General features: G+C 39.4%; 1 protein-coding gene across 2 annotated transcripts in view; it reads right to left on the reverse strand.

Moving 5' to 3' along the window:
- Positions 1 to 26500, reverse strand: part of LOC137281870 (phosphatidylinositol 3,4,5-trisphosphate 5-phosphatase 2-like) — an 84256-nt gene that overhangs the window by 24953 nt on the left and 32803 nt on the right. For both annotated transcript variants that reach the window (XM_067813546.1, XM_067813545.1), the window contains exons 2-5: positions 16249 to 16425; positions 15306 to 15369; positions 3032 to 3179; positions 756 to 897 (exon numbers count right to left, since the gene is read on the reverse strand). In XM_067813546.1, the coding sequence (XP_067669647.1) occupies positions 756 to 897; positions 3032 to 3179; positions 15306 to 15369; positions 16249 to 16385 (491 nt within the window). In that variant the 5' untranslated portion in view covers positions 16386 to 16425. The remainder of the gene's footprint in view (positions 1 to 755; positions 898 to 3031; positions 3180 to 15305; positions 15370 to 16248; positions 16426 to 26500) is intronic.

The raw sequence follows: 26500 nt of genomic DNA on the forward strand, positions 1-26500 counted from the left end.
ATCATGTTGCTGATCTTAGTTATCAGAGGTGACTATCAACATTGGAAGATCATGCTGCTGATCTTAGTTATCAGAGGCGTCTATCAACATTGGAAGATGATGTTGCTGATCTTAGTTATCAGAGGTGACTATCAACATTGGAAGATGATGTTGCTGATCTTAGTTATCAGAGGCGTCTATCAACATTGGAAGATCATGTTGCTGATCTTAGTTTTCAGAGGTGACTATCAACATTGGAAGATGATGTCGCTGATCTTAGTTTTCAGAGGTGACTATCAACATTGGAAGATCATGTTGCTGATCTTAGTTATCAGAGGTGACTATCAACATTGGAAGATGACGTTGCTTTTTTTTGGTTAGAGGTATCAATCAACATTGGACGATAATGTTGCTGATTCTAGTTATCAGGGTTTTTTATTCTTTTGATGCATTGCAAGTTCATGATTTCTGATAAAGCGAAAAACATCAGCACTGTCAATATGGGAAATATGGTGTAGAAAGCTAACCTTTTAAATTAAGACATACAACCCAAGATTGAGCGCATTTGTGACTCAACTGTGTTTGTCTTGTTTGGAACAAAAATGAACAAATTCAAGTACGTTTGGGTTGAGTCCCACTGAGTTTCGAACCCACATGCTAAGAGTGAAAAACCCAGCAAGTTTTCAAAAAACATAAAGGTAGGCATCTTTGTGTGTTATCACTTTACACAGGAATTTAAAACCTTGTTTGCAAGAAGGGTACTTCATGGATATTACCAGGAAAGATCCAGTCTTGCAAAGTTGCTGAGGAAGCCATATTTGAAAGTTTTTGAGACATGTCTGTCGCTGCTGCTAGCGACCTCCTCTGGGAGATATGGAGCAGATGGGACACAGAAACCATCAAATGTCTCTTCTTCATCTGGAAACATAAACATAATCATGGTCAGTCAACTAGACACCTCAGTTTCAGACAAGGTAGTCGGAGTCAGTAGCGTTAAAGACACTAGTACACAGTAACAGAGTAGCATGTTATATACTAAACAGTAATAGCATAACATGTTATATACCATACAGTAATTACATAACATGTCATATACCAGACTGTAAGACTATCTTTTTAACATGACATTTGACAATAGCTTCATAACTTGGTCACATGAGACAATATCATTGAAACTTGGTGACATCAGGTAATATCATCATAACTTGGTGACATCAGACAATATCACCACAACATTGCTGGCATTAGTGAATAACATCTCAGCTCGGTGACATCAGACAATATCTGCATAACTTGGTCACACTAGACAATATCGTCATGACTTGGAGACATTAGTCAACGATCATTAAAACAAGGGAACAAACTTCAGCATTAAACATACATGAGAAATCTCTCATCTGCCTACTTAGCAATCAGGTGCCCCTGACTAATTCATAGCTGATGCAAAATAATCTGTCAAAAACATTTCCATTTCAAAGATGGATCCAACAAATACCAACTTTGAAAGAAGATTTTATGGAAATCATGTAATACATAATGTCAAGAATATTAACCTTCTGAGGTAACAAAACGCCAGATCAATCGTCAAACATAATGTTAACTACATGCTGATGTTGCAACAAAAGAAGTTCAATTATTCATAAAGCAGCAGCTAAAGGTCGGCAGACCTCATAAATATTTCAGAGTAGAACGTCCAGAACAAATTCAGCCTGCATCTATGACGTGAACAAATATAACAAACCCAGACCTAGCTTTGGGAATCAGCCATCCAAATCTACCATCCATTGTTGTGGACTTGTGGCGAACAATTATCGATTATAATTGAAATATTTACAATTTTAAAGTAATCACCAATTTTTACGGTTTTTCACAAGCTTTTTGCACTTCATATTTTTTATAACTAATATTGTCATGCAATGAAATGCATGCATGCAAGAAATTAAAGACACTGGAATTGTAATTAAACAATCTTAAAAGTGATTAAAATATTACAATGTGCACAGCTTTATGCTGTTGAACACACATTTGTTCATGAATGTTCATCAAATTCAACGCTTAGCTTACTTCACTCAAATGTGTTATACTAAAACAACAAAATTTGGATAAAGAAAAAAGATGTTTTTTTCAAGAATCGATGATCATTTTAAATCCTTCTTTAGATCAATTTTTTAATATTTTCGATCATCGCAACACCACTAGCCTAGCCAGAATGACAGCTGTACGTATGGTCCTGAGAGGTACAATGAAACCTGGATGTGCCTTTTGGTCTGTAGACCACTAGTCCATGGAACTGGTGAATCAGACAAGCCAATTGTCTGTGACAGTTTTCTCCTGTTAATTTGACTACCACTTTTACTGATGTGTCCTGATAGGGACAACAAATGGTCACAGGCTACAAGGTCAGCTTCAAACCCAGAGAAAACTTGCTATATCTCAGGATGTATGTAATATCATAGACAAGTTCTCATATTTGAGGCAATATAAGTCGTTACATCCCAGACAATTTGTTATGTCACAGATAAGTTGTTGTTCTAATCCAGGCAATTTGTTATGTCAGATAAGTCATTACTTCCCAGGCAAATTGCTTTATCATAGATAAGTCATTATATCCCTGGCAATTTGTTATATCATAGACAAGTCATTATATCCCTGGCAATTTGTTATAGACAAGTCATTATATCCCAGGCAATTTGTTATATCACAGACAAGTCATTATATCCCTGGCAATTTGTCATATCATAGATAAGTTGTTATAATCCAGGCAACTTGTTATATCATAGATAAGCTACTATACCCAAGGCAATTTGTTATAGCACAGATAAGCCATTATATCCCAGGCAATTTGTTATATCATAGATAAGCCATTATATCCCAGGCAATTTGTTACATCAAGAAATTGTTACTTCTCAGAAAATGAAGTAATTGCTAGTTTCAGCATTGGGGGTGACCCCTTGAGATGACCTCATGGAATGTCCCAATGACATGTCGCTGTAGAATGACCCCATGAGATGACCCCACAACACCTGTGCATGCACAAGTACCATCTACATACCTGACTCTGGCTCTCCAGCCTCAGGCCGATCTGTCGGAACCGGCTTCCGTAGTGCACACACCAGACCATTCTGATCCCCCCGGACCAGGTAGCCCTGAATCAGATCCTCTATGTCATTGAAACGCACAGCTTCCACATTGCCTTCAGACTGGAAATTTGAAAATATAATACATCTTAAACTAGGATTTGCATCACTTACCCTTCTTCAAAACAACAGACTAATCAAGGAGCTCAATCGAGTCAAGTTGGATGCCAATTTCAGCAACACAGCAGTGCTTTCAATGATATTAACGGTAAGTAAAATTGTGACCACTTTCAGCGCTACTCCTGTTGAGGGTGAGTGAGTGAGGGAGATGGGTTTACTGCCACTTTCAGCACCACTGCAGAGTGAGTGAGTTTAGTTTTACATCGCACTCAGCAATATTCCAGTTATATCGCGGGGGTCTGCAAACAATCGAGTCTGGACCAGACTATCCAGTGATCATCAACATGAGCATCAATCTGCGCAATTGGGAACCGATGACATGTGTCAACCAAGTCAGTGAGTCTAAACACCCTATCTCATTAGTCGACTCTTACAAGCAAAGTCGCCTTTTATGGCTAGCATGGGTTGCTGAAGGCCTATTCTACCCCAGGACCTTTACGGGTCTCAGCACCACTGCAGAATCTCTTAAAGGTAGGATTGCTGCCACCATTGCAGCTCTACCCACTTTTTTGTAACAAGAGCAGAAGGACAAAAGCATAATGTGGTTATAATTGGTTACCATCTCTACCTCAAATAGCATGAGTATAATTAGTTACATCGCTAACTGAGCAATTAGCATGAGTATAATGAGTTACGTCACTAACTGAGCAAATAGCATGAGTATAATTAGTTACGTCACTAACTGAGCAAATAGCATGAGTATACAGCCAAACCCCATTGTGTCGAACTCATCGGGTCCAAGGGGAAAGTTCCACTTATCCGAGTGTTCGACACATCCGTCAGCACTGAAAAGACCAAGAACCAACACGACCCCGGTGCTTAACACATCGTTATTTTGCAGTAGGAGACACATACGAACAATATATCTTTGCAATAAACATTTACAGCAGTACTGATCTTTAAATTACAACATATACAAATGTAAATCAATTCAATCACTTTATTCGTCATGGCAAATAAATATGCATACAAAAAGATAAGAACAAGAATAATTTAACAAACTCACAAGCGATCCCATTTAGTTGACAGCACAAATTCATTTTCAGTCGGTATAAAAGTTGTATAGTTCAAACAAACGAAATAATAATGTACATACGTGTACATGTGGGGAATTTATCTCTTAAAAAAATACGAAATTACAGTCTGTTTGGCGTTCGGGCATGGCATCACATCCCCCCGGGTCCTTCGCTGAATTGCTCTGCCATGTTACTAACCGTACTGGTTAAAAAAAATGATCCTACACCTTAAATACTAAACCAAAAACAAAACATCAATTTAGATAATCCAACTCCGTTTTCCTCACTTCTCATTTTGTATTTTCAAGGAAATCACATGACCGCTAACATAGACTGTCACATGACAACAACATGCGCCATTGTTTGTTTAGAGATATCCTGTCGGTCCGTGATCAACGTGTCACTGGTAACAACTTAATTATGGTTAATTGTTTGAGTAAAGTTCAGTTGGTAAGTGTGCTGACAATGTGTGTATAGATGCGTAGTTAAACATGTCACTTGATTGTTGAGTCCGTTAATCGTTACTTTTGATCTTTAGGTAGCACGTTTATGAGGATGACTTCCGATTGCGCAACTGAAGTTTTCAGTTGCAACAACCAGCTTTGACAGTTCGAGGCAAAAGGGTAAATTTGTACTTGTTAGAGCCTTTGGGGACCCTAAAATGAGTTCGACACAGCCGGGAATTTGACACATCTAGTTCGACACATCAGGGTAAAAATAATGATAAATATAAGGTAATCGGCAGGGACCAAGATGTCAGTTCGACACATCCGAGAATTCGTCTCAACCGAGTTCGAGACAATGGGGTTCGACTGTAATTAGTTATGTCACTAACTGAGCAAATAGCATGAGTATAATTAGTTACGTTGCTAACTGAGCAAATAGCATGAGTATAATTAGTTATGTTGCTAACGGAGCAAATAGCATGAGTATAATTACTTACATCGCTAACTGAGCAAATAGCATCAGTATAATAGGTTACGTCACTAACTGAGCAAATAGCATGAGTATAATTGGTTATGTCACTAACTGAGCAAATAGCATGAGTATAATTACTTACATCGCTAACTGAGCAAATAGCATCAGTATAATAGGTTACGTCACTAACTGAGCAAATAGCATGAGTATAATTGGTTATGTCACTAACTGAGCAAATAGCATGAGTATAATTACTTACAACGCTAACTGAGCAAATAGCATCAGTATAATAGGTTACGTCACTAACTGAGCGAAAAGCATGAGTATAATTGGTTATGTCACTAACTGAGCAAATAGCATGAGTATAATTGGTTATGTCACTAACTGAGCAAATAGCATGAGTATAATTACTTACATCGCTAACTGAGCAAATAGCATCAGTATAATAGGTTACGTCACTAACTGAGCGAAAAGCATGAGTATAATTGGTTATACTGGAACTGGGCAAATACTTGAGAGTATAATTGGTCACTGTTGCTCTCACTGTCGGTAGCTGGGCAAATATTGCGAGTGTACCTGGTCACCGTCACTAACTGGGCAAATGTCTTGGCTCACAAGACTGCGATAGAATCACTTACTCCCGAACTCATTTTAGATTTATAAGACCAAGGTTAGTCATATCTTATTGGCAGACACACACCATAAAGTGTCCAAGGTTAATCATATCTTATTGTCAGACACACATCATAAAGTGCCCAAGGTTAATCATATCTTATTGTCAGACACACACCATAAAGTGTCCAAGGTTAATCATATCTTATTGTCAGACACACATCATAAAGTGTCCAAGGTTAATCATATCTTATTGTCAGACACACACCATAAAGTGTCCAAGGTTAATCACATCTCATTGTCAGACACACATCATAAAGTGTTCAAGGTTAATCATATCTCATTGTCAGGCACACATCATAAAGTATTCAAGGTTAATCATATCTCATTGTCAGACACACATCATAAAGTGTTCAAGGTTAATCATATCTGATTGTCAGACACACATCATAAAGTGTCCAAGGTTAATCATATCTGATTGTCAGACACACATCATAAAGTGTACAAGGTTAATCATATCTGATTGTCAGGCACACATCATAAAGTGTTCAAGGTTAATCATATCTCATTGTCAGGCACACATCATAAAGTGTCCAAAGTTATCAGTTATCAGTTACAAGAAAAGACATTCTTGACAGCTGCCTTTGCATTAAAGAGCAATGCCCTATTTTCTTTTATGGTAATTATGGTAGCATAAAGCAAAGAGTATTTTTTGCAGATCACTAGAAAATAGAAACTAGCTGATCCTCATTCTACCATAGAACAGACATGTTGTCAAGTGCGTGCACAGAAGGTAACACGGAGGGCAAGTTACTAACTAGATTGGGCAACGTATGTACACACTGCACAGTGAGGAAAAACCCTGTTGTTGGTGACATTATCTCCCAGGTATTCTTTTCATAAGCACAAGGAAGTAGATCCATGCTCGTGAAATATGTATGTTACAGTTCATCAGAATATGAGGGAAACCGATTTTTATCCTGAAGAGAAAATGCCTGTACTTCATACACATGTGTCTACATTGCATATGCAGGTCACGCTATTGTCTGGTGAAGGCCCCATAATATAAACCTAAAGTGTGCTTCTCCCTATATATTAGGTCATTTCTTGTTTTCCCAGAATAACTGCATTTGAAGTTTTTGTTTTGGAGGGACAGATTTTACTTTTCTCTAGAAAGACCTCTTCCCTGGTTTTACTCTTCCTAACTTCATATGGACATCAACATTCAAATGATACATGAGTGTTTGAAATCAATTGAAAAATATCATTCAACCATCAGGGTCTGGGAATCCCAAGGGGCGGACCCCTCCGGTTTTACATTGTCCACCAAAACCTCAGAGGGGTGTTTTCTCAAATACTTACATTCCTCATTTTAAATGATTATATCCCATACAAGCCACACCCTTCACTGCTTGTGCTCTCCTAAAGGTCATCATCAAGTGCTAACACTTGGTTTCCAGACCTAAGGTATCACATGACTTGAATTAGCCAGGATGAAAGTTCCTTCTTGATCACAGTACTCTGGAAGACTCAGTACCAGCAGACACTTTTGTTGACAAATATTGTAGACAAACTTTCTTGGTTTTAACTGAAAGGTTGTGTCAATTTTAGAAATCTGCAAACCTTGGTGAGTACAAAGAGGGTGAAATTACCTCAAATGTTTTGTGTCCACATAGTGCCTATCCACATGACGCCTGATTGTGATTCTTCAAAGGCTTACAGAAGTTGGTGCAGTAATAAAAGACAAATCTTATGGGTGAGAACCTCTTAATTTATTTTTAATGTGTCTCAGTTCATCCATCTGAAGATGGGGCAAGAGCTATCCTAGAAATGTTGTGAAAATCAAATCAAGGAAAATCACATGAAGAAGTTGTTATCCACAATATTTGTCTAGAATAAGATTGTAATTCATTAAGCAGTTATTGGGGGATTGATCCTCTTAACAACAATATACATCATCAGTGTACAATGATATGCCATCAACCAAGAAACAAAACCTGACTACAATCGCCACTATCACGTCTTACGGTGATCATGGATTGCTTTTGGAACATGTTTTACAATCTATTTATTTATTAAAATATCAACATTGTAGAAGAAATTATAAACCTCTTTTGTTTCAGTATCTGGAATATTGTACATAAAATATTATGTCTTTTGAGTACTTGATATATTCAATTTAGACGCACCGTTGGCAAATAATCTTCCATCGAAACAAGATGAAAGCTTACACCTCAAGCCACTCAAGAGGGCAGAAAAGAACACATGTTTGTGTGTCTAAGAATAGTCAAAAACCTTCTGGGAACAGACTGCAAATCAATGACTGCCTCAGTTCAATATGAATGAATCTGACCTACTTCAACTTAAGTAACATGTTGTACAATGGTTGAGTGGTTAAGTTGATCTGCTACCACTTTAACATTGTATATAGTTCACTTACAAGAGCAGCATTGTTCCTGTGTGATGTACATAAATAGTATCAGTTCTTCAAACAGTGGATTTTCTTAGTATCTGACGTAGCTGTCAAAAATTACTAAATTTGTACCAAAACATAAAAAATAATGAGCTTTCCTAAACAGATATCAAAATGACAGGCACCACTTCAAGATCTGTCTCAAACATCTGCCAAGATCTGTTGAAAGATATCAAATGGTTTTTGAGTTGAGCTACAGAAACGAAGCCAATCCCTCCCTATTGAGACTAAGTCCGAATGGTTTCCATGGAAAAAGGGAAAAATAGAAATGCCAAAACTTTTTAAATAGCAAAAGGCACCACTTTGTGGTCTGCCTCACATATCTGCCAAGATTTGCTGAAAGTTTCTGAGTAGTGCTCCAGAAACGAAGCCCATCCCTCCATTTTGAGATTATGTCAGAATCGTTTCTGTGGAAACTGGGAAAATGATAAATCACAAAAATCTGCAAAGAGTAGAAGGCACCACTTTAAGGTCTGCATCACATATCTGGCAAGTTTTGCAGAAAGATATTGAGAATTTTTTCAGTTCTGCTCCAGGAACAAAGCCCATCCCTCCCTACTTAGACTTAAGGTTCGAATCCCTTCCATGGAAAATGGAAAAATTATAAATCACAAAAAGGAAAAGGCACCACTTTATGGTCTGCCTCACATATTTGCCAAGTTTTGCAGACTGACATTAAGAAGTTTTTGAGTTCTGCTCCGGAAACGAAGCCCATCCCTCCATTTTGAAACTAAGTCCGAAACGTTTCCATGGAAACCGCAAAAATGATAAATCACAAAAACCTGTAAATAGCAAAAGGCACCACTCTGGGGTCTGCCACAAATATTTACCAAGTTTTGCAGGTAAATATTGAACATTTTTTTAGTTTTGCTCTGGAAACGAAGCCCACCCCCACCATCAGAAATGTTTCATGGAAAAACAAAAAAATATAAAAGCCAAAACTTTCTACATAGCAAAAGGCACAACTAGAGGTTGAGATTAATATATCTATCAAAGTTGGTCCAAAAATATTGTACAGTTTCTGAGTTATGCTCCGGAAACAAAATGATTACGGACGGACAGACGAGGCGTCAACTATATCCCCCCGCATTACATGCTGGGGGCATAAAAACATTGATATTTACCAATCAAGTACCACAATGTGAAATCACTGACATCCACCAATTATGTAAAAAACTGTCAAATGATTGGCATCCATCAAACATGTATCGAACTTCAAAATCAAGTAGATGCAACCTTCATTGGCTGGAAATACTGAATTCCCTTATAATTACGAAATAAAACACTTGGATTGTGACTGTTTTTGCAAGCTACAGTTCTACAGGCTAATGATAATTCCACATGTACAAGAAGATGGGAAGGAGATGGGAGGTGCTGATTGGCTCATCCCATTATCCAATGACAGCTGCTGTTTCAAACTGTGGAACTGTGTAGAGTACAAACATGCTCTACCATAGACTGGAATGACTGGGATACTGTATTACAAACAGGACAAATAACTGGGTGGCATTGCTGTAATACTACCAGTCTGATTTATCTCCTCCACAGCGTGCCAAGTGTGCTTGTTACAGAGTGCAGCTGATCTGAACTGATAGGATCTGATTCCAACAAGATTCTGATTGTTCTAAGAATAACGTGTTCTGGCTATTCTCAGTGCTACAGTGTTCTGATTGTTCTCAGTGCTACAGTGTTCTGATTGTTCTCAGCACTACCGTGTTCTGATTGTCCTCAGTGCTACAGTGTCCTAATTGTTCTAAGTGCTAGTGTTCTGACTCTTCTCAGTGCTACATTGTTCTAATTGTTCTCAGTGCTAGTGTCCTAATTGTTCTAAGTGCTACAGTGCTCTGATTGTTCTCAGTGCTACAGTGTTCTGATTGTCCTCAGTGTTACAGTGTCCTATTTGTTTTAAGTGCTACAGTGTTCTGATTGTCCTCAGTGCTACAGTGTCCTATTTGTTCTAAGTGCTACAGTGTTCTGATTGTCCTCAGTGCTACAGTGTCCTAATTGTTCTAAGTGCTACTGTGTTCTGATTGTCCTCAGTGCTACAGTGTCCTAATTTTTCTAAGTGCTACAGTGTTCTGATTGTTCTCAGTGCTGCAGTGTTCTGATTGTTCTCAGTGCTACAGTGATTTGACTATTCTCAGTGTTACAGTGTTCTAATTGTTCAGTGTTCTAATTGTCCTCAGTGCTACTGTACTCCAGCTATTATCAGTGTTAGTGTTCTGATTGTTCTAACCATTTTCTAATTGTTACAGAGTGCTAAAGTGTTCTCTAGAGTTTGGAAAGTAGATGAAATAATCTACGACTGCAATCAGCTGAACGAACTATAGTTTACAAACCATATGTCACAATTTCCTTCCAGATCCTGCAAACCTCACATATTTATCTCTACCCACTTCAGATTTCAAGGAAATAGTGAAAACACATTTCAAAATATTTGACTTTGCTGGCATGATCCAGCACAGAAATAACTCTTCTAATGTTACATTTACTGAGTCCACTTAAAACTTCTATGCATTAATTACACGGAACTAACATAACACCAAACATACTTAATTTGAGCTGATGAAGACACTGGTAATGTCACACACCCTGCAGCGCCATGTCATACAGCCTGTATTACATGTTATATATCGCCTGTAGGATATAACAGGTGAACCATGACACATATCAGTTAGCAGGTGTTGCATGCAGCGCGGTATATACAATCTGTTGTTAATAGCAGTGATTGACAGGTGATTGATCTATGTTCATGATACAGGTAGGTACATCTGTCATGGCTCAGGTGTTGTCTCCACTTTTCTTTTACATGAGAGTATAGGACTGGGCTTATGAGCAAAAACTATGTGTTTGTAGGATAGACTCTCATTGTTGGTTTCATAATAATTAAACATTTAATATAGCAAGAAAGTGTTGGGGTGTGTTGACATTATTTTGAACAGTATTTTAGTTCTAACACAGCAGAGTGATTCAGATCTCATATGATTATCATTGAAGTTGATCCTACATGCAAAGGTATACTTTTATGGCAAATTTGGGAATGAAATCCACAATGATAAGACTGCAGCAAGGGAGGGAACTGTTCACAGAGTTATGCAGTGCCTTTGAAGACTGAGCAAATCTGTGGGTGAGTGAGCAATCAAGTTGAGTGAGTGAGTGAGTGAGTGAGTGAGTGAGTGAGCGAGTCAGCTGGCAAAGAAGTGGACACATGAATGAATGAGCAGCAAGTCGATATATACACTACATCTAAATTCCTCTTAGATACATCAGAAAAAGTAGATTTTTTACAACTAAAATAGAACCTCTGCCCTCTGAGTGCTGTGTAACTTGAACCAATATCACTTCTTGTCTTAGGGATCTAAAGATCGCCTGACTCCTTCCCTAGCCCGACGAAGCATGTGTTACAAGTTACTGCAGCCTACCAAACCAATACAGATAGTACTATCTCTCTCTCAGCAGCATGTCAAACACTTCAAAGTTTCACATGTTGTAGGTGCATTTGTTTTCTTGGATGCCTCAAATTCCACGTTCTAAGATCATGTACCATATTTCCTCCATCAGTCCATGGGCAACTTTTAATTTCATCCACCCTACTGACTCAGATTCTTGTCACTTCAATGCTGGCCCATTGATAATGGACAACCTTCACAGTCTACAACCATCGGTCAAAATATTTACAGGTGCATATCTGGAAAGTAAGACCAAGACAATCGCCAATTGTAAAGGTGATAAAAAACTGCCCCCCTCCCCACATCCCACACCCCTTGTATTGACAAAAACAGCTAGTGAACAACAATGTCTTTGTCTGACACATAAACTACTTCCTGAGTCTCAGACAGAAGTCACAATCACTGATCTCATTATTGTGTACAAACAATAGTGTCATGTTGTATTCTGTTGGTTGGTTGGTTGGTTGTTTAAAGCCACTCAGCAATATTCCATCCATATGGCTACTGACTCTAAATAATCACAACCAGACAATCCAGTCATCAACAGCATGAGCATCGATCTATTCAACTGGGATATGATGCCATGTGTCAATTAAGTCATGAGCATGACCACCCGATTGCGTTAGTTCCTTCTTATGACAAGCATGGATTGCTGAAGACCAACTCTAACCCAGATCTTGACAGGCAACAAGCCCTGGTTGCTGAAGACCAACCCTAACCCAGATCTTGACAGGCAACAAGCATGGATTGCTGAAGACCAACTCTAACCCAGATCTTGACAGGCAACAAGCCCTGGTTGCTGAAGACCAACCCTAGCCCAGATCTTGACAGGCAACAAGCCCTGGTTGCTGAAGACCAACTCTAACCCTGATCTTGACAGGCAACAAGCATGGATTCCTGAAGACCAACTCTAACCCAGATCTTGACAGGCAACAAGCATGGGTTGCTGAAGACCAGCTCTAACCCGGATCTTGACAGGCGACAAGCTTGGATTGCTGAAGACCAACTCTAACCCAGATCTTGACAGGCAACAAGCCCTGGTTGCTGAAGACCAACACTAACCCAGATCTTGACAGGCAACAAGCATGGATTGCTGAAGACCAACCCTAACTCGGATCTTGACAGGCGACAAGCATGGATTGCTGAAGAACAACTCTAACCCGGATCTTGACAGGTGACAAGCCCTGGTTACTGAAGACCAACCCTAACCCAGATCTTGACAGGCAACAAGCATGGGATGCTGAACACCAACTCTAATCCAGATCTTGACAGGCGACAAGCATGGATTCCTGAAGACCAACTCTATCCCAGATCTTGACAGGCGACAAGCCCTGGTTGCTGAAGAACAACTCTAACCCAGATCTTGACAGGCGACAAGCATGGATTGCTGAAGACCAACTCTAACCCAGATCTTGACAGGCGACAAGCCCTGGTTGCTGAAGACCAACTCTAACCCGGATCTTGACAGGCAACAAGCCTTGGTTGCTGAAGAACAACTCTAACCCAGATCTTGACAGGCGACAAGCCCTGGTTGCTGAAGACCAACCCTAACCCAGATCTTGACAGGCAACAAGCATGGATTGCTGAAGAACAACTCTAACCCAGATCTTGACAGGCGACAAGCATGGATTGCTGAAGACCAACTCTAACCCAGATCTTGACAGGCGACAAGCCCTGGTTGCTGAAGACCAACTCTAACCCGGATCTTGACAGGCAAGAAGCCTTGGTTGCTGAAGAACAACTCTAACCCAGATCTTGACAGGCAACAAGCCCTGGTTGCTGAAGAACAACTCTAACCCAGATCTTGACAGGCGACAAGCCCTGGTTGCTGAAGACCAACCCTAACCCAGATCTTGACAGGCAACAAGCTTGGATTGCTGAAGACCAACTCTAACCCAGATCTTGACAGGCAACAAGCAAGGGATGCTGAAGACCAACCCTAACCCAGATCTTGACAGGCGACAAGCATGGATTGCTGAAGACCAACTCTAACCCGGATCTTGATAGGCAAAAAGCATGGGTTGCTGAAGACCAACTCTAACCCGGATCTTGACAGGCGAGAAGCCCTGGTTGCTGAAGACCAACCCTAACCCAGATCTTGACAGGCAACAAGCATGGGATGCTGAACACCAACTCTAATCCAGATCTTGACAGGCGACAAGCATGGATTCCTGAAGACCAACTCTAACCCAGATCTTGACAGGCGACAAGCCCTGGTTGCTGAAGAACAACTCTAACCCAGATCTTGACAGGCAACAAGCATGGATTGCTGAAGACCAACTCTAACCCAGATCTTGACAGGCAACAAGCCCTGGTTGCTGAATACCAACCCTAACCCAGATCTTGACAGGCAACAAGCCCTGGTTGCTGAAGACCAACTCTAACCCAGATCTTGACAGGCAACAAGCATGGATTCCTGAAGACCAACTCTAACCCAGATCTTGACAGGCAACAAGCTTGGATTGCTGAAGAACAACTCTAACCACGATCTTGACAGGCAACAAGCATGGGTTGCTGAAGACCAACTCTAACCCGGATCTTGACAGGCGACAAGCTTGGATTGCTGAAGACCAACTCTAACCCAGATCTTGACAGGCGACAAGCCCTGGTTGCTGAAGACCAACACTAACCCAGATCTTGACAGGCGACAAGCATGGATTGCTGAAGACCAACCCTAACTCGGATCTTGACAGGCGACAAGCATGGATTGCTGAAGAACAACTCTAACCCGGATCTTGACAGGTGACAAGCCCTGGTTACTGAAGACCAACCCTAACCCAGATCTTGACAGGCAACAAGCATGGGATGCTGAACACCAACTCTAATCCAGATCTTGACAGGCGACAAGCATGGATTCCTGAAGACCAACTCTAACCCAGATCTTGACAGGCGACAAGCCCTGGTTGCTGAAGAACAACTCTAACCCAGATCTTGACAGGCGACAAGCATGGATTGCTGAAGACCAACTCTAACCCAGATCTTGACAGGCGACAAGCCCTGGTTGCTGAAGACCAACTCTAACCCAGATCTTGACAGGCGACAAGCATGGATTGCTGAAGACCAACTCTAACCCAGATCTTGACAGGCAACAAGCCTTGGTTGCTGAAGAACAACTCTAACCCAGATCTTGACAGGCGACAAGCCCTGGTTGCTGAAGACCAACCCTAACCCAGATCTTGACAGGCAACAAGCATGGATTGCTGAAGACCAACTCTAACCCAGATCTTGACAGGCAACAAGCAAGGGATGCTGAAGACCAACCCTAACCCAGATCTTGACAGGCGACAAGCATGGATTGCTGAAGACCAACTCTAACCCGGATCTTGACAGGCAAAAAGCATGGGTTGCTGAAGACCAACTCTAACCCGGATCTTGACAGGCGAGAAGCCCTGGTTGCTGAAGACCAACCCTAACCCAGATCTTGACAGGCAACAAGCATGGATTGCTGAAGACCAACTCTAACCCGGATCTTGACAGGCAACAAGCATGGATCGCTGAAGAACAACTCTAACCACGATCCTGACGGGCGACAAGCATGGGTTGCTGAAGACCAATTCTAACTCATATCTTCATGGGTATAGCGTACATAGTGATCACGTACCTGAACAAACAGCCGTCCATCCTTGTCAGGCAGGATCCTGTACTGGTGAACCCGAGACTGGTATCTGCAATGACATACAGTATCAATTTGTTTTGACTGTACATTCAGTATATATCACTTTGAGATAAACTAACGATGGTCACATTTTCAGTGTGTGATTTCAATATTGTTTTTTTAAAATATAAGGTTTTATTCCTAGAAGGAGTGAGTTTGGAAGTGGGTAGTGAGGACTTTATGCTCTCTGGGTAGAAGATATTACAAAACATGTAAGATTACAAGAGAGGTAACTAGTGATGTGTAAGGATCAAGTCAACTGCCTCTTTTCACACTTTTCGTACAAAACTATAATTCTATTCTGAAAACACAGAAACATTTCAATCCTGTAATATCATCTTTCATCACTAGGGGTGGTGGTTTAGTCTTGTGGGTTGAGTGTTCACTCGTGACACCTAAGACCTGGGTTCAATGCGCGATGACAATTTCTGATGTTCCCTGCCATTATACTGCTGAGGTATTGCTAAAAATGGTGTAAAACTGAACTCACTCACACACTCTTTCATCACAAACTTTTAAGTACATAGGGAAAGACATCAGGGTGTTGTCCCACCTCCTAACATGTAAACAAAACAAAACCATTTGCCATCAGAAATCTAATATGAGAAATTACTACAAAATAGACTCTGTTGCTCATCAGAGTATGATTTTATCAACATTACCTATTGAAGAGAAACTGTATTTCAAACACGCGATTGGTTTTAGTCAGATATTTTGGAGATACATGATTGATTTGTGCTAGAAATCACAACACATTTTCATGAATCTTCCACAACAGATATTGTTTATCCAAAATAAGTGATATCAAGTATAGAAGCATATTTGGACGCAGGATATAAATGGACATCTCTGACTAAGATCAGGTGAGACTAAGTACAGGTGTACTTACAGCAAGCACAGCACATAGGCCCCAGCTAGAGATTCACTGTCTCGCAACAAGAAGGCGCCATCGTCCCGAGCCCTCATCAACAGCTCCTCGGCATGGAGGCGTGAAATCCCTTTGTGGAAGCATGATGTGGCCGACATCTTCTTCGGGATCCGACGCTGTATTATCTTCCCATAGGTTCTGGGGATAGAAATATCATCTATAGGCGTCCGCACCTTACATACACAGAGTATACATCAAATACTGGTGAGAGTGAGTGAGTGAGTGAGTGAGTGAGTGAGTGAGTGAGTGAGTGAGTGAGTGAGTGTACATAAAGGGGATATGGCCACAACCCCCATAAACGCCCATCAATATCTCGCTGGTTTTGCCTATTTCTTACAGGGGGTTGAGTAAGTCGAAATGGAAGGATAATGGTGTTGTCATGTATACAACTGAGAGAGCGAGTGAGTGATATATTAGTAAACGTGCATGCATTCAAGAGAGTGGGTGACTTTTGACGGCAATAATCAGCAGCATCACAATGCTACCATCGCATAGTGACAGCGGCAGTAAAATTGTTGCAACAGTTATAAAGATCTAAACATTCACCTTCCTAAAATCTACAGCACTAAAGCACCCATTTATAGACCCATTATGATGTTCAACATCTAAGAAATGCAGATTCAATATTCCTCTCTCCCTACAAAGAAACATGTCAGTTAATGATCTGTATCAACCTGATCTCTTTCCATTTTTTCTGTCCTGCTCACAAACTCAATCAGCAGATAACACAAAGACAACACGAAAATGTTATAAATAAATACACAAAAGATTGAAAACATTTACAATCAAACAATGTTTCTAAATAAAACATTCTAACATGTTCACAGATCTGGATGTTAAACAAATAAACCACTGAATCCATTGTTTTATCGACTAGCATGGCAGCTCTTGGATGAACATCAGCTCTACATGGTACATTCAAACTAGTCTGGCAAATGGATGTTTATTTTGTTCTTTTCAAGATCGATAAAAAATTCATTAAGACAATTTCAAATAACACAAAGTATGCAGTCTAGACTACCAGTTGTCCGACTTTTTTCTTTGTGGAAGTCGTGGTGGCTGAGTGGGTTAGGCGGCTGCCTTTATGTGCTGGCAATTACGTGAATGACTCCAAGGGTGCGGGTTCAAATCCCAGATGGGAAGAAGTACTAGAATTTGAACTTTCCTAAGAAAGTGTAATCCCAAATAGGATATATGCTACATTTGACCACTTTCTAAATCGCATTTGCTTGAGACAATTTTAGTCTTGAAGGTTCCAGCTTTGACCATTCACAACCACCTCTGTGATGCAGTAGACATGGAATCTGGCAAAGAAAAGGGCAACAACTGCCTACATCATAACAAGGGTGTTAGAAGATGTTGTTGCTGAGCTTAGGGGTGGAGCTGAGGGACAAAACTTGTTATCCGGGATGAAATATGGTAGAACACTACATCATGTAGCTGTGTCCAAGCCCATGGATATGTTTGTGTTGGGCTGATTATACAAGCATTATCTAATCCACTTTGTGTGGTAACAGATACAGGTACAATGTAAGGTACATGTCTACCCAACATGGACACTCTCAGTCAAATGCTTGACACAACTGTTTTTAATTCTGCTTTAATGAGTGCGTTAGTACAATAGGTATGTTTTTTTCACACTGCTTTTAGCAAAATTTCCAGCAATATCATGGTGGGATACACCAGAAATGGGCTTCACACATTGTTCCTATATGGGGAATTGAACCCAGGTTTTCGGAGTGACAAGCTAATGCTTCAACCACTAGGCTACCCCACCACCCCAATGATATAGAGGGCTGTATCTTGGCTTGTTCAGAGGTCTTCAGAAAATTTCAGTAAAAATATTCCGATGGAGCTTTAAAAGATTCTGTTTCATGTTAAAACAGTTACAAGTAACGAGAACTGGAGTGACAAGAATCAGTGCTGCCAAAAAATACTATAAATCCTATAAAATGTTGTATTTCCAAATTTAGAATCACAAAAGTATCTCCCTGCTCTGAGGAAAGTGTGTCTCAATGTCGACCAGCCCTTGTGTTTTTCCAGTAGCAGGCAGGGCAACAACAAGTATCATCTTTCATTACATGTTGGTCAAAATCTGCCAGGAATCAAACCACTGAGCTAAACCCATATCTCCACAAGTGAGTGAGTGAGTGAGAGAGCGATCTCCAAGTGTGAGCGATCTCCACTAGCCAGTGAGAGAGTGAGCGATCTCCATGAGCAAGTGAGAGAGTGATTTCCAGGAGCTAATGAGACAGTGATCTTCAGGAGCTAGTGAGAAAATGATCTCCAGGAGCTAATGAGAGAGTGAGTGATCTCCACAAGCAAGTGAGAGAGCAAGGGATCTCCACGAGCAAGTGAGAGAGTGAGTGATAGTGATCGAGGGATCTCCACAAGCAAGTGAGAGAGTGAAGGATCTCCATGAGTGAGTGAGTTCTCTATCCACCACACTACTCAGTTGTGACAATTGAGAAACCTGGACTACAACCATATCACTGCAGTGCAATGCAATGATCACCATCCACCACAACAGCTAATCAATACCTACTCCTTTCAACCCTTTAATGGATACGCCTGTAGGCCTTCATGATGTTTTAACAGCTTTCAGAAAGCGAACTGAAATATGCAGGTAAAAGGATGCGTAGCAATTCACTCCTTCAATGATGAATGGGATCACCATGGTCTCCCTGCTTTCATCTCGTCTATCCGCTGCCACAGGGATCTGATTAGGCCCCATTATGTTTTACAGCCTAGGGAATAGCTGATTCGTTTTTGGACAAGTGTATAAACTTGTGATGTTAATGATGTTTATTTCTTTGATGACAAATTTCGGACAGAGATCAAAAAAAGAAGAACAGATTGAGAGTGGGGTTCATTTTGAAGGTGATAACTAATTGAAACATCACTACTTTTCATTGCTGTTTGAAATAGCTATCTAGTTATGGCACATGGGTGGTACAGTAATATACAGCATTTCTTCATGCCACTCATTCTGGGGTTCATTTCCCATATGGGTACAAAGTGTGAAGGACATTTGCCAGTCCCTGTCATGATACTGATGGAAAACACTCACAGTGACCGAGAATGATGGCTGAATAGGTCAGGTGATTTCTTGCCTGAGTTTGATTCCCAACATGGGACAATGTGGTACAAACATTAATCATTTTCACATGTATAACTGATAAAAACTCTAATAATATAAATGTATTTAGAATCATGATATTTCTTTAAGATTACAGAACTACAAATCCCTTACAAAATAAACATTTACAAAAGAATGAGCAAATAAAAAAGATAAATATGTCTGCCAATACAATATGGCACAAGAAGCAAACAGGTGATATCGCTTAACAAACATCACATACACAATTAACAACATATTCCAAGAACTTTCAAAGAACACAAAAACATTCAAAGTATTTTCATCACCATCGACAACCATACCACATTTCAAGACGAAGAAATGAATCTGCTTGAAAACAATTCTTGCAAATTTAAAAATTGCATGAACATTAAACTGATGCCTAGTAAAAATGTTAAACATCATGCCAGTCCTGAACTTGAATAAGGGCAAATCACATCAGAGGCAAAATTGACAGTTGTGAAACATTATCTGTGTTAAAATGGCAGTGAGGTGACAAGCTCCCCCTGGTGGTGACCTTTCCAGTGCAGCAGAGGAGCAACCTCATGCCATGATCAGTGAACAGTGCTGATGTGGATGATATAATGTGATATAAGGCTTGCTTGTGACTGGACAATCAATCAAAGTTTCAGTTTACAAATAACCATCTGTCACCGGAACAACTAATTTGACAAACCAAATCACCGAGGAGGGTTATATTTATGATGAAGAGCTTCTGTCTGAATTATTACTAACAGACACTTTGAAAAAATATGTACAATTACTGTTAATTGAACGAAGGGATTGGCTTGTTACTGTACTCTCTCCTTCTTCTTTGTGAGTGAGTGAGTGAGTGAGTGATTGAGTGAGTAATTGTGGATATGTGTGAATGTAATTAAATGGGTGACTATTGACACCATTGTTTCATGCAAACTATAGTGAAATCATTCACCTTCCCGACATGATCGTTTGTAGTGTGCAAATAGGCCAATACCTTTACTTATCTCATTCTCTTTCATCTGCCTAACCCTCTCTCTCACACACACACAAACACACAGACACACAGACACAAACACACACACAGACACACACACAGAGACAGACACAGACACACATTAACATGCATGCACACGCACACAGACACACACACAGAGACACACACATACAGACACGCACACACACACACACACACAAGCTATGAAGTCAAGAACATAAGGAACTTCTAAATTTTCAGACAAACCAAATGAAATGTCTTGAAAGTAACATCACATCGTTAACCTAAATGGTAAGAAGTGCGTGATGCACATCAAAATTGGAAATTCCTGCTTAATGGCAAACAGCCCTTCGAGAGATCTTATTAGTCAGGAATACAAATAAAATTGTCATGGCTCTCAACCCAGCGCAGATTAAATAGATCCTTGCCATAAATTATTTCTCGAGTCTGTGCAGTCACTCAAGGAGCAGTAATGGCCAATCTCACTCCCGTAACTGGTGAATAATACACTTTTAAATCAGACTCACATATAAATCTGAAAAACGATCACAACCAGCTCATAGTCGAGTTATGGATATCCTGTTTGGGGGTTTGAATTAAACTGAAGACAATCATTTTGAAATGTGCTTCCAGTCCCTATTGGAATGGCTAGTCAGGGTAAAAGTAACAAAATTGTCTTTCATGTGTGAAAGATCTCAGTGAAATTTACATGTTTACCTCATTCAGATTTTGAGGGTTTTTACCTTCTGAATTTCTCTGAATTTCAGATATTTCCAAGTCTTTCTTCAGAAAATACATATTTCTATTCATTGTGGCTTAATTCTAAGTCATGAATGTATAAGAATTCCTGTAGTTCCACATCTAAGACATTAAATGGAAACACGGTTACTTAGGTTAGTTTCATTCTACGTCATCAACAACTGATCAGAGGAATTGTTGACGGGAAGTATTTTGGTTCAGTCTTCAGATGTGAAAACATCAGCTGTCGAGGCAGCCTGGCATACAGACCCTGAAGGAAATATACCCAAGAAAGACCATGCAAGTGTAGAAATGTGGTAAGTCTAGAAACAGCTTCAGTAATTAAGAAAGGGCTCCTTTTCATTATGTTATATTTTTGTCCCTATGAACGTTTTTCTGTAAAATATGTTCATTTCAAAGACTAGTTGTAATCTACTTTAGAGGTAGTGGTCAGGAATCTGTGACTAGAACATCACAGTACGATCACTGTATCAGATATAAAACATAACTTTTTAAGGCCCATCGCAACCGGCCATCGTTTGCCCTACACCTATACTAGACACTTCTAACCTCCCAGGAGAGAGTAGCTTAGGATTTGTCCTTCAGTTTGGTATAGAATGTATCCGTAAGCTTATACTCCTCCCTTTTTGGTTAGCCTCTCACCCAGACCCTGCAACAAATATACCAGTTACATACAATGCAAGTCTAGAATCTGTGGCAATTCTAGATTTCTTCAATATCAGACACTAAGTCCCGGGCTCCTTTCTCATATAGCTCATATATATATTTAGGAACATTTTTTGCTCAAATATTTCACAGACTAGGTGTTGGTCTACTTGTGGGTCTCTGGACTAAACTAAGTTCAAAGCATCCTTTGCTTATCAACCATCCCTCCTTCAAGCACTGGGACGATTGGGTAGCAATGTTTAAAGCATTTGGTCGTCACAGAGCCGAAGAACTAAGTGTCATCCGTAACACCCCTTGTTGGAGATACAAACATCTTCCGATCAGAAGTCCCTCCCACCTCCAGGCAGAGTCCAGGAAAGGATGATATGACAGATGTCATGCAACCAAGTCACGAAGACCTTCTGATCCAGTACATCACAACTAATATCATGTTTTTAATTCACAACCAACATGTATGCTGAGAGCCAAGTGGCATCTTTAACACCCCCCAGTAGGAGGTAGGGATCAGGAATGCCCATAGAGTCCGAGAAAAGATGATACGACACAGACATATACAGAACACAATACCAAATGCACACATACACAAAATGCTTTATGTACATGCTTCGAATGTTTCAGTCACCACAAACAGTGACAGTTTTTCTGTGACCGGATATTACTGATGCTATGCTAGGCCTACTGCATCGACCCCACACAATAAATCTCACATTCCTTACCTCCACTGATGGATGGCAGAACGAAGAAAAACAGAAGCAAAACACGACTCCCACCTAGAGAGAGAATGGCTTAATATTTTTTCACTGCTTGAAATGTTTTCTAAACTTTGAATGTGCCTCGCTGGGTCCTGTGATCAGCTAACATGATGACAGGGAAAAGGGATCAAGCAGCGTCAACAAATGCCTGTAATCACAGAACCAAGCGTGAATACATTTGCAAGTTTCTGTCGTTTCTCTGAAAGTTTTCTTAGTAATTTAGATGCCAGCAAAACGTTCCACTGAATCAGTAAATGCTGCGCTACACCAAATATCTCAGACAACATGGGTTATATTTGGGATTAAAGTTTCGCAGTGAAGTACAGATTGAGGTACTTTTGGGGTTGATTCAAACCCATACTCACATGCCCATAAACACCACAGACAAGTCTGCAATCTAACCCACTCAGTCGCCATAGGTTACACTGTCCATTCTATTATGTTTGGTTATGACTGTACAAAACTATCAAGAACGTTTCTCAACTAAAAGAAACCCTTTCTCAATATTAAATACATCCATTTTTTTCAGTTGTGGATTGGAGAGTTTGGTCACATGATCAATGATGAAAGGAAATTGACCACTAAAACATCCAGAAGGTATATACCATTTTGTCCACTAGCTACAGAAAATGAAACCCAGTTTACTTTTGTATGACACTACTGATGTGCCTGGAGAAGTATACGGTCACTCTTTTTACGATAATGGTCACGTTTCTAAGACAATGGTCCGACTTTGAGATAATGGTCATACATTTCAAGACTATGGTCACACTTTAAGACAACCGTCAGTTTACTCAAGACAGTAATCACACTTTTCAAGACAATGGTCACACTGCTCAGATGAAACAGAGAGACTTAACTATACCCATAAAAGCAATTACATATTTTTCACTGAATGCACCGTCAGAATACCATCATTTACACATCTAATTAGGCTATGCAAATATTGAATGCCACCCAGTTTTCACCATTATCAAGTCATCTAGACAAACCTGCGTCCAGGGACATGGATGCCCCCACTGTTGTCGGAAGTGTTCATCTTTTCAACTCTGAGATGCACACCTCTCAAATCCCAATGAAACGCATTTATCATCACAGAGAAATTCCACAAATTTATCTAAATTCACATGTCTCAAAACACACACAAAAAAACACAAAATACAAAATATGAGATGCACACCTTTAGAGTCTCTATAAAAGACATATATAAGCTAAGTGTTTTGTGCTGTGGTTTTTAAAGAGTGGATAAAGTACATCCCTGTTGTATGGGACGAACAGGATGAATAGAACTAACAGGATAAATAGAACCAAAGTCAACTAAGTTCAAACATCTGTAGAAGGGATGAAATTAAGGAACTGGATAAAGTGTGAGATGCACACCTTTAGAGTTTCAATGAAACACATGTAGAAGCTCAATCAATTCTGTTGAGTTGTTTTTGTGGAGAAGTGGATCGTCTTCATCCCCTATAAGTGAGTGAGTGAGTTTAGTTTTACGACGCTTTTTAGCAATATTCCAGCAATATCACGGCAGGGGACACCAGAAAATGGACCTCACACATTGTACCCATGTGGGGAGTCGAACCCAAGTCTTTGGCATGACGAGTCAACGCTTTAACCACGAGATTACCCCACCGCCACTCATCCCCTTTAACACTGTATTCAGAGATAGATTCAACAAAATTTATGCAGGTTCAACCGGCATTAAAATTGGAAGAATAAATAAAATACACAATCAAAATATGAAATACACACCTTTAGAAACCCTGTAAAGCACATGTGTAATCTAAATGAATTCCATAAAGTACTTTTTGAGGAGAAGTGGATAACGTACATCCCCTGCTACAATACATTAGCATCAGAGAGAAATTCAGCAAAATGTACCTAAGTTCAAATGTCTCTAAACATACCGAAAAAAACAATAAAATACAAAAACAAAATGTGAGATGCCCACCATTAGAGTCCGAAGATAGCCCATGTATAAGTTCATTGAATTCCTCAGAACTTTTTTGTGGAGATGTGGAAAGAGTACATTCCCTGTTTTGTACAGGCTGATGGACGGAAAGACTGACACGGAGGGTAGCCCTATATAGACCCAGCCAATATATTGCAGGGCCATAAAAATAATCAGAACTGATTGATTATTGATACTCAAGCAGTCATTTTAAACATTTCACAGTATGTTGAAGCTTGTGTCAATGCTGATTCAAACTTTAGCATTTTCAATGAAAGATTACCAAATCAAGCTGCCTTTTCAAGCCTGAGCGGACGCCGTGTGCAGATTGTTGACAAAGCACTCAAGCATAGTGGCAGCACGAGCCATGTTCCCACTTAACATCAAAACATCTGAAGTAGGTAAATATGACACATATCTTCCTATGACACAACACTGCCTCAACATAAATACCACCTCATCTTCAACACAGGATGCTTCATAATGACATGATGGTGGATCCAGCCTGAATATTCTGCTCAATATAACCTCAGTTCAAACTGCATATGTGCATTATGTAGATTAAATGTTGAAATGCATTTTTGCAGTTTCAGATGACAATCAGTCAAGTAGAAGATATAGAGGTTTCAAATAGGCACCATATGGACAAGCATGGTGACTGAGCCAATAAAATCATTCTGAACTGGTTCCCTGTGGAGAATGATGCTGTCATAGAATGGGGCATAACAATTGAATGGTATCATGGAATGGAGAGTAACATCAATTCATCTGAATGTAATACTGATAATATTTGTAATAGGGAATCACACAAGTAATAGGGAATAGCAATATAATATTGTTGTGTAATATTTTCATGTAATGGGAATAACAATGTAATCTTGTCAAATACTGGGGATTAACAATGTAATATTGATATGTAACAAGGAATAACACATGTAATGGGGAATATCAATGTAATATCATGAAATGGGGAATAACAACACATCATTATCATGTATGAGGAATAACAATGTAATGCTGCCATGAAATATTGACATGTAAAGGGGAATAACAATGTAATATTGTCATTTAACAGGGATTAACAAAGTAATATTAACATGTAATGAGGAATAACAATGTAATACTGTCATTTAACAGTGATTAACAAAGTAATATTAACATGTAATGAGGAATAACAATGTAATACTGTCATTTAACAGGGATTAACAAAGTAATATTAACATGTAATGAGGAATAACAATGTAATATTGTCATTTAACAGGGATTAACAAAGTAATATTAACATGTAATGAGGAATAACAATGTAATACTGTCATTTGACAGGGATTAACAAAGTAATATTAACATGTAATGAGGAATAACAATGTAATACTGTCATTTAACAGTGATTAACAAAGTAATATTAACATGTAATGAGGAATAACAATGTAATATTGTAATTTAACAGTGATTAACAAAGTAATATTAACATGTAATGAGGAATAACAATGTAATACTGTCATTTAACAGGGATTAACAAAGTAATATTAACATGTAATGAGGAATAACAATGTAATATTGTCATTTAACAGTGATTAACAAAGTAATATTAACATGTAATGAGGAATAACAATGTAATACTGTCATTTAACAGGGATTAACAAAGTAATATTAACATGTAATGAGGAATAATAATGTAATATTGACATGTGATAGATAATAGCAATGCAATAATGTCAAGTAATGGAGAATAACAATGTAATACTGTCGTGTAATACTGACATCATGGAAAATAACAATGTAATATTGCTAAAAAGATCACCTTTGAGAACACCTGGGCTTGTTGGGAACATGATCTTAGTGACAATTCCACGGTCATAATGCTGTGTGAGACAGACTAATTGCATAATACAACTGACCTGGCAAAATAGTTAGAAAATGACAATATAAGACAGACATGTTTCTAGCAATGACAAGACATTTACTGAACTGAA

Source organism: Haliotis asinina, chromosome 4, assembly GCF_037392515.1.
Source record: "Haliotis asinina isolate JCU_RB_2024 chromosome 4, JCU_Hal_asi_v2, whole genome shotgun sequence".
Classification (NCBI taxonomy): Eukaryota; Metazoa; Mollusca; class Gastropoda; order Lepetellida; family Haliotidae; genus Haliotis; species Haliotis asinina.